Below are 13267 nucleotides of genomic sequence, written 5' to 3' on the forward strand. Positions count from 1 at the left end.
GCGTTCAGCCAACGAGGCCCTGCAGGGAAAAGTGCCACTCTGACCTGGTGTGAAGATTTGCACACGCCGGCTTAAACTGCGTCCCCGAGGGTGTAATTAAAGCATGAGCTGACCGCGAGGTGCTGAGTGAGGCGCTCCCTGCAGCTTTCTTACATAAATCCTCCTTTAAATGTTGCTGAGGGTTCACTCGAGGAGCTCAATAGCTTTCATTTATGCTTCGTTTTATTTTTTATTTCTTGATTTAGTTTGTGTGGATTTCAGTTCTTTTTAATAATAAAATGGGAAGACCTGAGTGAGGTCAGAAATAGATATTACTGTTATTCCAGTCTAAATAAGCATGAGGCATCTATCGCCATGTTTATTAACACTAGCAAACCAAAAAGGGATGCTGAAGACATCCCTGCATATTTTTATATTTTACGAGCAGCAGAAAACATCTTCTATTAAAACTGGTTGGCCGACTTACCAAATTACTTGATTCATGGTACTAAATTATGTTTAATAAAACAGTACTGTTGTATCCATCAGTAAAGCTGTAAAGCTAATATTTACTTTAGTAACTGCCAACATGGGGGTGGTTATCCAGCTAGCTGTCACTGAGGTCATCATGGGCATTAATGTTGTGGTAATTTGGGGCTTTTAATGATTTCTTTTTCCAGGGAGAAATGGCTGCACAGCATACATCTTTAATGACTAAAACAAATACAAGAACTTGGTTAATGAGTTTGAATTCATTTGGGATTTTCTCTCCACGCAGGTTCAAATATATATACCCATTCTGGTTGCCATTAACAATCTTCTGTTATACTTCTGGGTGGATATCTGTCTACGTGGCAGAATTGACAGAGATGATATAAATTGGTTGGTTTGCTGCTGCAGACCTGATTTTTAAACATAGTCCACACATTTTCAATAGGGATGAGGTCGGGGGCTTTGGGAAGGCCATTCCAGAAGCTCAACATTAGCTTGTTTTATGTTTGGGTATTTTGTAATTCACAGACCCCGATTCGATTTAGAGTCCTGACTCGACCTAATGTAGTGGTCATAGTTGAGGATGGGACAGTCTGTAAATGGCAGTCTGTAGTCATAATACACGGTGGCCTCTGGAGGACTCTCCTCTGGCCCTCCTTTGAAGCCGCACTCCTCCAGCGTGCTCTCCAGGGGCAGGCGGGCGTCCTCTGTTGGCACTCTGCTACTGAAAACCTCCAGGCTTGAGGTCTGGATCCCAGCTCGGTCCTCGATCACACTTATCAGACCAAAAACTTTGCGGCTGCTCGATAAAACCACCTCAAAGTTTCCAGGGTGCGCTGTGGCCGAGGTGAAGGGGATCAGTCGGACACTCAGACGGATGAACCTGGCGGTTTGATGACGATGAAAATTTAGTTTTGAGTTTAGATTCTATAAAACTATGTGACTACACTGTATATATTTTTATTGAATTGGAAAAAAAAACAAAAAAACAATTTCCTTCAGGGTCAACCTTCGGGATCAATAAAGTTTTATTGAATTGAATTGAATTTATTTGAATATACACAGAAGCTGGCTCAAAGGTTGGTTAAGTGGTTTTAAAAGTCCAGATGAGAGTAACGTATTCTGAATACTTTGGATTATTTAATATATTATCATGCTTTTTACAACTACATGAATGTACTATTGCTGTGCGATTTATTGCTATTACTGAAGGATACTCGCCATATCAATACCAACTAGATTTTTAAATCTTAATATAAAATGAGTAACAGTAGGGTGGACATTAGGTAAGGCCACACTTTTCGCAGGCATCTCGTATAGAAAACTATTCCGCGCGTATATAAAACAGGTCCGCGGCTCCAAATCGTAGTAAAGGGCCCTCTGGCTAGTACGTCGGGTTCGTGTCGGGCTCATAGCTGAAAACTAGCTTTACTTTGTTGTCTGGGTCAACTTTGCTAGCGAGAGACAGAGAGAGGCGTTGAAAGGCTGCTCCAACAGAACTTATTGTTTCAGAGGAAAACAGGAACACGGTGTACAGTCGAGTCTTAATAGCTACTTACAACTGGACTACACTGCCCATGAGGCTACATTCTTTAGGGCTATGCCTGTAACACTCTGCCTATTGCCTTCATATTAAATAATTCTTTGAACAATAATTTTTAAAAATATTTCTTCACGTCATTATGCGGGCTGCAGTTAGAGGTGACATGGGCCGCGAGATAGAGACACAGGCATTAGAGCCTCTTTTTGCGTGTTTTGTTTGGGTTTCCACCGGCGTGGAATTACCAAAAAAAGAGGGGACAGCCTAACATATGAAACAGGAAAAGACCGCAGTGTAATCCATTTATTTCAACAAAGTAACTGTATTCTAAATACCACCTTTTTAAACGGTAACTGTAACGAAATACAGTTACTCATATTTTGTATTCCGTTACTCCCCAACACTGTTTCTAATTAACCAGCAGGGGGCGACTGCTGTGGTATTAAGAATAATGTGAGAATCTTGTCATTTGATTTACAGCGTCCTGATGAATTTATGGTCTGAATCACTAGTTTAATGTCTGAATGGTCATCATCATTATAGTAAATTAGGGAATAATTTAGAGCACAGCACTTACATTTGCCATTTGTGACCTGTTGCCAGTTAACCTGATTAGGTACAAAATTTTCTCCCATTCTTTCTTTTTAGCGTAACTTAGTTTTCCAGCCTTTATACTGCCCCCATCCCAGTGTTTTTTAAGGTGTGTTTCGAAAAGAGCCAATGTTTTTCATGAAACATTAAAATATGTCAGTTTAACCATTCGATGCATTTTCCGTGTGAGATCAGATAAACAGAAGTGATTAATCTCTAGCTTTTGTTAACATCAGACAGAGCGCATCAAGGCTAAAGGCAAACACTGAAAATACTGCAAAAACATGTTTGTTTCAGCATCTTAACCACACGTCCGAGAAGCAAACTCCAGGCCTAAACCCCTGGAGACTTTCCAGACGCGGCATGCTGTTTGCTAATGTAATCAAGCAATCAGTGGGTTTAAATAACATCAACATGTAGAAATGTAATGTTTTTGAATCTAAGTCTAATTTTATCAAACCAGTACAGCAAAAGAGGGGGAAAAAAGTGAATTCAATTCAACTCGGGCTGTGCACATTATGTTATGTGTGTGATTTACTGCTAAAACATCCTTCTGTGGAACAGGAAAACAATCACAGCAGCCAGGTCAGAAAAAGGCGACGGCACCTGTCAGCGGGCCAGCTAAAGGTCGCCCCGAGTCCTTTGTTTTCAGAGCTGTTGAGGCTGCTTGTGTCCCGATGTTGTAATTTTGGGCGTCTGAGTTACAGGAGTGGAGTCACAGTGTGATTTACAGCTGAGGGTCAGGAATAACTCAGCCTGGTTAACCTCACTCATGGAGGTTTGGAATGAATGTCAACACAGCCTGATTGTGTTTCCCAGGAGCTGCCCAGTTTGTCCCAGTGCAGCCACAGAAACTGTCGAAACTGCTTTTCTCTGGGACATGTCTAATGTCTGTCTGGTTTTATGATATTTTAAAACCAGCTGCTGCTCTTCCCACTTACTCTAAAAACAAGTCAGAGGGATTTTGTGGCTTCATGTCTGCACTGTATGCAAATATTCACATATTCAAATGTACCATGATCAAAGTAAAAAAAAGTGGACTTAACATTTTAAATTTTAAAGTGAAACGACTTGTTGAAGTGGAAGGAAAAAGCGAAATATTTCAGTCTGTTTGAGCAGGAAATCCAAGTAAGATTAAACAGAAAAATCTAAGGTGTGACCATTTTGCGCTTTTCTATCAACAGACTGGTCTGAAGTGGTTCAGTTGATGATATTTGAATTTCTATCACTCAGATTTTTTAGCTCATCAAATGAAAATGTGCTCGGAAACTTTTTAAAAAAAATGATTATTAATGTTAACCTGCAAAATAACTATATTAGTTAGCCAAATGTATGGTAAATGGCCTGTATTTATATAGCGCTTTACTAGTCCCTAAGGACCCCAAAGCGCTTTACATATTCAGTCATCCACCCATTCACACACTGGTGATGGCAAGCTACGTTGTAGCCACAGCCACCCTGGGGCGCACTGACAGAGGCGAGGCTGCCGGACACTGGCGCCACCGGTCCCTCTGACCACCACCAGTAGGCAACGGGTGAAGTGTCTTGCCCAAGGACACAACGACCGAGACTGTCCAAGCCAGGCTCGAACCGGCAACCTTCCGATTACAAGGCGAACTCTTAACTCTTGAGCCACGATCGCCCCGTTTATGTTTAAAGTGCTCAGAAAATGAACTTGAAGTTTACTTAATATAGAATATAATATAGAACTTTAGTAAGGTTGTCTTAATATTGAAATATAGTAAAATGTTTTACATTTTTTAAATTGTAAATCTTTTTTTTCTAAATCATTTTCTAGGTAATAAAATTAAGTTAAGTTTTAATTGATGATTTAGAATCGAAATGTAAGGCAAGTTTTTCCACATATTCCACTAAATATTTATATTTATTTTGGTAAATATAAAAATGAGCAGAAATATGAAAATAAGCCAATATGAACAGATAACAAAAAATTAAAACAAATAATAAAATTGTACATAACTTATAAATAGTAAAATTTCTGAAAATAATAAAATATTTAACTCTTTTAGAAATAATGAACTTCAAGAAATTACACAAACAGGAAAACAAGGTTACATTAATTTATTTTTTGCTAAAATGCTAAAATCAGCTAATTTTGCCAAAATAGTAAACTTGAGAAAACTTTACAAAAATAAAACTGTGACAAATCATACAAACTTATGAAATACCAGAGCTACATCTGTCACATCTATTTTTGTGTATTTGTAAAACGCAGCACTGATTCTTTTATTTGCAAAACCGCGTTCACCTTTACTTTTATCTTTATAGAATGAATGTACTGTTCATATAATATAACACATAATGAGCTCAATACCTCTGGGCTTCAGTGTTTTGCAGTCTCTGCTGATGTTTTAAACTTTCTGTCTCCACTGGTTCTTGTCTTTTTATGAAGTGCCCTGGTATCTGAGCGTGGAGCTCTGCACTGTGACTGTGGGAAATAAAATCAAGTAAACTCATAAACTTATAAAAGGAAAAATAATCAAATACTGATAGAGAAATAAGTTTGTTTCACCTCAGAGACTGTATTTGTTTCATCAAATCTTGATAACTAATCGTGTCATTGAAGGTCTTCAGCTGCTGAGTCAGCATGTGGAGCTGAAACTGCTGACAAGGGACACCCAAACTCATCAAACCTGCAGCACAGTAAAAACATAGAGAGCGTGCACGTGTAAGTGGAACGCCCTCCTCTGAAATCCAGTTTAATAACAGCACAGCCTTTAGTCATCTGCACCGAGATTTAGATGGTTGTTTAGTTTTCCTTTTAGGGCTTCAAAGGCCGGATTCACGTGGTGCACAAACTATATTTTGCCCACATGTGAGTAATTGTCTTTCAGACATGAAAATGTCTTAACACGATTAAAAACTAAGGAAAATGTTACCTAAAGTATAAAATGGTGAGAGTCCTGGTTAAAAAAATACAGTAAAATAATAATAATTGCAAAGGTTTTCCTTATTTGTTTATAAAAAGCTGATGTAGAATGTGAACAAAGTGTCAAATAACATTAACATGAGGACGTGCAATCCCTGCAGGCTTTAATGTTTAAAATGTGATTCCCTCTTTTCTCCTGCAGCTCACGAGTGCTGCCCCTCACAAAGCTTCCAGATGCTGGCCAATCAAAAAAAAAAACGCTTTTAGGGAGAGACATGTTAAAGACGCAGAGACAGTTTTGTTCAGAAGATCAGATAACCTGGGGTCTCTCTCTGTGAATCATGTATGATCTATAAACCTGCAAATGAAGCTATAAATGATCACATTGGATGTGCTGTAAAAGTAATTTATTGATTATTAAGACCTACAGCAGTGTTTCTGTGCTGTAGGTCTTCCCAGTCAGAGTCATAGCTGCGGTGTTATGCTGCAGGTCTGCGCTGTAATCTCTCTGGAAGTTTACTCAGTGTGTCTGAAGTCAGACTGACAAAAGAAACATTGTCCTGGTTTTGTTTCCCAGAGCCAGCTACTCTTATCTGTGAGGAGGAGGGGGGGTGGATGAGAGGAAATGAGGCTCCGCTGACATTACCAAGAGCCTGATTCACAGTACCCTCCATAAATACTTCAGCACAATGACACTGTGGCATTTAGTACTGACTCACATATCTCCTTCTCTTCTGCGATTATCTTTATGTGACACTCAAAGAAGCTGAATGTTTCCCATCCTGGCAAAGAAAATCCCGGATTATTCAGGTCAGGGGTGATGGATTACCCAGCTCAAAGTCCTTCAGGCTGACTGATCCACTTCTGTCTACGTCACCGCGAATGAACAGCTGATCGATCTGCTGCTGATGATCAGAAAACCACCCGATCAACTCGTCCAGGAAGCTCTCAGACTCCCGCTTGTTTGCGTTCACGGAAATCTTTAACCACAGGAAATACCACGTTACAGTAAAATCAGTACAACCATAAACTTTAGAGATGAGACACAATGAAAACATAAATAATAAAAAGTAAATTGAGAAAAATCTGTGTGAAGAATGCATGTGTGCAACATGTTTATTTGCAGCGCTAAACCAAAGTCATGCAGCTCTGGTACAAAGAGGTAGAACTTCCACAATTTCACCCATTTATTTGGGCCCTATCAATAAATATGTGAAGATTTCAGCATGTTTGCAGCATGCAGCTTTTTTCTCTTTGGTGTTTTTTAATCTGAGCTTTTTTGTAAGTCTGACTCTTAAAGACTCAGTTTCCCAGACATGGTTTGCTCCTGGTAGTGCTTGGTTATGTTTGAGGAAGACTGTCCTTTGGTTTAATTGAGAGAAAAAAAATTCACGTGAGAAGCAATTTAATTTACATTCAGCCAAGACCACCTTATTTCCTGAAGTCGATCAAACTGCCCCAGATTTAACCAAACAGACCACCATCTCGATTTTAAACTCGCTGTAATGTGACACTTGCAGGCTTTACAGACCCACCATCCACCCCAACAGCCCCCCCCCCCCCAAAATGCTGTCTCTACATGCCATCCACTGGGAAAGTCCATCTTTGTGCTAAACAAAGCTACATGACAGCTCAATATTTTCTGTGCAAACATGGCATTGACCTACTTACAGAGGATGCCGGTAACCGTAGAAATTTTCTCAAAGTGTTAAGAGTCACAAGCAAATCTGTTTACACCCAACAAACCAGGGGCGGTCAACACCGGACTTCCTAGAGGTTCATCTTTTTCCCAGAAACACACGACTCACGTATCATTCAGAGTAATCGTGCATCTTCACAGACACATTTTTCATAGCCTTCTGTTTCTTATCTTGGATGCTCTGTTTGAGAGTGAAACTTTGTGACGTTGGAAGGTTTCTTACATCTTTTAACTTTTTATGCTGATTTTTGGTGCGTCTCACGTGCTGCTGCTTTTTCTTCTTCATGCTGTGGTTATATGAAGAAAGCTGCCCTCTGAGCTCAGCTCGGTGTTTCCTGCCGATGCCACTGTGAAAGAGCAGATGTTGGACAGTTCAAAGTATCAGTATAATAAAGGTCTACGACAGAATTTAAGGTGGACTTGAGAACTTTTAAGGATGCTATGGATTCTATAAGAAACAAAATTGGAAGAACAGTTTGTTTCTAACTGAGGATGATTATGAAAACATAAAGTAACAAATATGGCATGCAGGGCAACAAACAGGCTGGCAAAACTTGATTCTTTACATTCACAGATGTTACTACTCTTTCGTCAGCCCTGAAGTGTGAGCATGAAAGAATCCACTTCTGGTGAATTATTAGTGACGGAAAATCCCGGTGTTCCTGTTAGTTATTTATGACGTTCAGAGAAAACACTGTACTTTTACGACTTCTTATAAAAACCTGTCAGAAGCTATGAGGATGTTGTGCATTGTTTTTCTACTTACCTTCCAGTTCTTTATGCTATTGTACTGTTGGATTCTGTCTCTCTTTGCCAACAGTTTCAGCAGTTTTTTGTTCTCATCTGATCAGAATTCAGGTGAGTTTCTGAATTTATATTTTTAAATTTCCATTCTCTCCAGGGACGACAGCTTACGTCATTGGTATTCTTTCAGCCTTTCCCCGTGACAAACAAACCCAAACATGATGACACAGAGGCCAAATGAGCTTTATTCGCTCATCAGTGACTGGAAACGCCCCATAAAGCTTAATGCTCTGCAGAAAGCCTGATTTACTGTGCTGTTAAATGGTTAATCCTGCTCAACCGCACATCACATATCACAGCAGCAGAGTGACAAAATAAAAAGGATAGCCAAGATGGTTTTGTGATGGCTCATCCTTCCTGCTCATCTTAAACAATGAAGGCAGGAAACAAAGCTACGGTGACCAGTCTGCTGTCTCCAGCTTCCTCACTCCCAGTACCGGTCAGTGCCAGTCAGGGCTGGGACCTCCTGAATCCAGATATCGAGCCCCTCCCTCAGATACAGACAGGAAATCCTGTCTGGAGACGAAGGTGTATGACCTGGACAGCCAGGCAGATCTCAGTGTGACCAGTTTGTTATTCAACTCAGACACTTCACCATCATCACGCTGAAATTACACACTTACTGAAGGTTTTGATGTATTCACTCAGTGGAGTCAAGTCCTGGTACTCGTTATTTGGAGGAAAAGAGTAGTGTGAGTGTTGTAACATACATCAAAAAGACCACAACAGTACTGAAGTGAACAACGCTCCACATCATGTTAGAAACCAGTCCTCTGCCTTGTTCCAGACCAATCACACCCGCAGTGCCAATGACGCTCCCCAACAGCAGCAGCCTCCCTCTCCACAGAGCAAAAACCCAACAAACCCAAAATGCTGCCCTAATCCAGTCCACCAGAACAAGCCTGATCCATGACGCCTCCACTAAGGACTTCGACCCACTGCCACCATCCTGGAGCTTCCACTTCTTTTGTAGAAAGATCCACATTTACACATGTGGTGAAGGACACATGAAGTTATCTTTCTTCAGATCTCACAAAAGGTTTTGTGTTTTGTTTTTTGTTTTGTTTGTAGGAGACATAATCCACATGATTTTTATCCAGGAAACTGGGGTTCAACTTTTTTATTTTGTGTACTTTTTAACTTTTAAGTTTAGTTTTCACTCACAGTGTGCTGAGGTTTAGAACAAAACAATCTTGGTAGTTTCCCGACTCTTTAGTCCTATCTTAAGATTTTGATTAAACATAGTGGACTTGAACTTGTTTCATACTTACAGATGCCCCTGAATCCCCCTGCGAAACAAGTTAATGAGCTCCTCCTCTCCTCTGATAAAAAATAGGTGGTGATACAGTTCGTACGCTGATGATACGACTCTGCCTGATAAGTCTGCACCATCTTTTTTATGTTATGTTAATATACTGAAATCCCTCCGAGGGTCAACATGAAACACTGAATCGTCTGTGAATGAAGAGCTTATTTTATTTTCTGTTTTTTCACAGCTTCCTTTGAGGAAAATGTGACACATGTTGAGTCTTTGATCTCCCGTCCCATAAAAATCCTTCTGGTCTCATTCATATTTTGGATCGCTTCAAAGTGCATTTCAGGTTCAACCAGCCTCTCTGGCGCGCTCTTGGTATGTGAGGGCTGTCATTAAGACAAATTCAGGAACACATTCATTCACTTCTGCACAAAGTTATGTATTAACGCAGCCCCGGGTAGCAGCAGTGATGACGCTATGGGCAAAATGCTCAAAGCAGCTGACATGAAACTATCAAAAATCGAAACGCAGAAGGTTTAATCAGACACAAACCGAGCTTCTGTCTTAATGTTTATACTTCACTCTTTGAACAAACATTGCATTTTGACTTTAATAGCTTTAAGCTTTAAGAGCTTTATCTGCCCTCAGGTGGAGTCCAGGATTTATGCCCCAAGGCACCACCATCGGGGAGCGCTGGATGTTCGAGTTTTAGCTTTACTTCCTGACCCAACCCCAGTGCTGTGTAAACCTGAAATCTGTGTATAACACCTGACCTTTGGGATCTGTATAAGAACAGTTCTATCAGTTAACATCAAGCCATGATTGGTCTGTAGGTCAATGAAGTTACTCCCTGCAAGGCTGCAGCTGTTTACAGTATTAAAGTCAACGGGGAGAATCTGACTCACAGCCCCCTGTGAGACAGAAAATCCTGAAGTAAATTGGCACCTGAACAACATATTTTGGTTATGCAACTTTACCAGACATGTTCAGTCCTCCACAGAAAAAAGAAAACAACCCACCACTGTGTAACTTCACGGTGATGGAGCTGTGCATAGGTGGGATTCTTTTCTGTTGAAAAGAAAACTGAAAATGTAAAAGCTGAAAACATTTCTAATGTTCTCGGCATAACAGAACATCTTTCTATGGTATGCCCTCTTTTCCTTGATGGTGTTGGCTAACTGACAAACAACAGCACGAGCAGCGTATAGAATAGTTGTTCCACAGTTCGTGACACTGCCCCCTAGTGACAGTAAACAGCTCCAATATGTAGATGACAGTGCAAAGCTATGTGTAGGCTCTACTGCACAACCACTTACATATAGCCACATATTTCAGTATATTATGTCAACAGGTCCTCATCCCAACACGTAACATACCGACGACAGTGACAAATCATCGGTATGTTACACGTTCGGAGGCATGAGAGCAGGTTTGCATGAACCTATAAATGTGTTAAGATTATGATTAAGGTTAGGGCTGGAATAGAAAGCCACAAAGCCACGTTGGGAATGATAATGCTCTGGTTATGCTAGTATAAAATCGGTCCTGTAATGAATTGCCAACCTGTCTTGGCTGTACACCAACTCTGGCCCACCTGGATAGTCTCCAGCACCCTGGATAACTGGATAAGGAGTGAAGAAAATGGATGGTTGAAACAGATCCGATACTAAGAAGAAACAAGAAAGAAAATTATATGACAGTCGAATTGTGATGTTGCAGAGCTCCGCCTGCTGTGCAGGACTCAGAGGATTTTTTATTATGGACTGATACCTGATGAATTTAGTTTCACCAAAGACCACTGTGGGAAATGAGAACCACAGAGGGTCGACCTGTTAGACTGATCCGAAAATGTTTGTCCCCTTTATGCAGTTTGGGCCAAAACCCATCATGTTAAAGAACAAAGCGTATCGTTCATCGTTTATATTGTTTATATTGTTTGGCCTCAAAATGTTAAATCACAGTTTGTTCCAGACATAAAATTAATGTAAATACTTTTTCAAACTAAAATCTAAATGAAATGTCTGAACACTGAAAATAAATGTGTGCATGGGAACTAACATTAATCACCTGAAGACCCCTCTGGTTTATCTTGTGACCCTTTGGAAGGCACAGTCACAGTGGACGAGTAACTTTATACTACAGTAACTCTAATCATGTAAGTGCTCTTGCAGGATGAATTTGAAGTACTTTTATAGTTTAATTATTTAACTGCTCTCAAAAATAGAGAGAAAAAAAACAACCTTTGCAAAGGTTTATTTAAAAATCAAAAATAATTCCCAGCAGATACAGAACAGAACATTTTTATGAAACTCAATTTAATATAAATAACTACAAAGTTTGAGTATTGAGTAAAAAAGCTGCCAGTTAATGATAAAACTGTTTACATGAACATGTCAGAGAGCTGTGACCTGTAAGCGCTGTACGACCTGAGGAGAGAGTAATCCCGCTTATGCCGAACACAAAGGTCAAATCTGCAGTTTGGACTCCTGCTGAGATCCTGCGAGCCTCAAAATCCTCTCACAGTTTCTCAGGTGGAAGAAAACTGATTTTACTCACTTTATTTTAGCTTAAACTCACGGTCACTGCTGGAAATACACCGCAGGAGTGTTTGTGTGCAGCCTGTAGTGTTTGGCACCATAAAAAACCTGATGCGCTGAGTGATTATTATACGTGAGCCTATAGCGCCCTCTGCTGAGCTCAGTAAGACCTGGAAGCAGGTTACTTCTGATATTGACAGGTTAAATAACCATTTGTTTATATGATAATTATTTGTGTAATTTATTAAAATCCACAAGAACAGTCACTACAAAAATAAGTTTAATTTTACAATAAATGGATCACTTTTTAACAGTTGAATAAAATACTTTTATATAACCCATGAAGTTAATTAATTTTCAATATTTCTAAGGGACTAAAGAGTTCATGTGTTAAGGTTAAACTGTGTGCATCACCTGACACAGTAAAAAAGAGTTACAGTAACAGTTTCGAAAGGTTTCTGAAGCTTCCCATGCAATCAAATGTACATATTTGTGCTTTTTCTTCTGGATTTCAAGGTTAATTATCATTTTATTTTAGCTAAAACTGTGACGTCTGTCTTATGCATCAGTGTTGTGAAAGGGATGGGTCCAAACGTTTGTCCCTGTGTGGATTTATTTGTATTTTAAGTAATTTTGCCAGAGAGACTGGAAATGAAATACCAGACCTGTGTCACTGTTACTGTCTAAACTCCATGACACAAATTTATGTTCATCTTTCGTTCAGTTGTATTAAGGCACTAAACATGTAGGACTGTTCCCTTTAAGGTGCAAACTTGTAAAATCATCTGTTGGTACCGGGATGGACGTGGTTTTCAGGCTAACACGTTCTGTTTGTGTCTTTATTCTGCCTTATGGTAGTTTTTCTTCTTTGTTTAATGGCTTTTCATCTGTAACCAGCGCCATAAAGACATATAAATACTGCTTGTTTTTCTTACTCGCTGATAAATATCCCCCCTAATCATTTTTATCAGTTCAGCATCAGAGAGGAACAGACTTACCCTGAATGTGACTCACAGCTGATCAAAGCTTCTTCCTGTTTGTCACTTTGTTTACTGGTTTCCATGCTGACCAGTTTCAGGCATGGCTGGCTGCTCCAGTACAAAAGAAAGTCTTTTTGTTTCCTCTCAGAGGATTAACAGCAGGCTGTGGCTGGTTTTGTTCAGTTTAGCTAAAGTTTGAAGTAAAAACAGTGGATAAAGGTCATGTTGTCTCTTCTTTGTCCACTAGGTGTCGGTAATAATCTGTGACAGTTTTCATTTCTGTAACGAAAATGTTTAGTTTTCATCTTTTATTCTACTTTTTAAATTTCACCAATGAAACCAGAACTTTTAATGACACATTAAATACAAATTATTTGTTCTAATGCGGATGTAAAGTCATCAAATAAATGCAGAAATATCAGGAGATTTTCAGTAAAGTATCTACGAACCATAATATTTGAGGAGTTTATATAATGTATACAGATTTTCTTAGACACTAT

At 39.5% G+C, this 13267-nt stretch overlaps 1 protein-coding gene across 1 annotated transcript; it reads right to left on the reverse strand.

The window, feature by feature from the left end:
• Positions 1 to 575: 575 nt before the first annotated feature.
• LOC134625616 (uncharacterized) lies at positions 576 to 12824 on the reverse strand. The gene is made up of 6 exons (XM_063470865.1): positions 12786 to 12824; positions 7415 to 7538; positions 6322 to 6472; positions 5136 to 5256; positions 4938 to 5051; positions 576 to 1354 (listed from the first exon to the last, which is right to left on the reverse strand). The coding sequence occupies exons 2-6, from the start codon at positions 7475 to 7477 to the stop codon at positions 994 to 996; spliced, it is 810 nt and encodes a 269-aa protein (XP_063326935.1). The 5' UTR covers positions 7478 to 7538; positions 12786 to 12824; the 3' UTR covers positions 576 to 993.
• Positions 12825 to 13267: the final 443 nt, after the last annotated feature.

Source organism: Pelmatolapia mariae, linkage group LG4 (genome assembly GCF_036321145.2).
Source record: "Pelmatolapia mariae isolate MD_Pm_ZW linkage group LG4, Pm_UMD_F_2, whole genome shotgun sequence".
Classification (NCBI taxonomy): domain Eukaryota; kingdom Metazoa; phylum Chordata; class Actinopteri; order Cichliformes; family Cichlidae; genus Pelmatolapia; species Pelmatolapia mariae.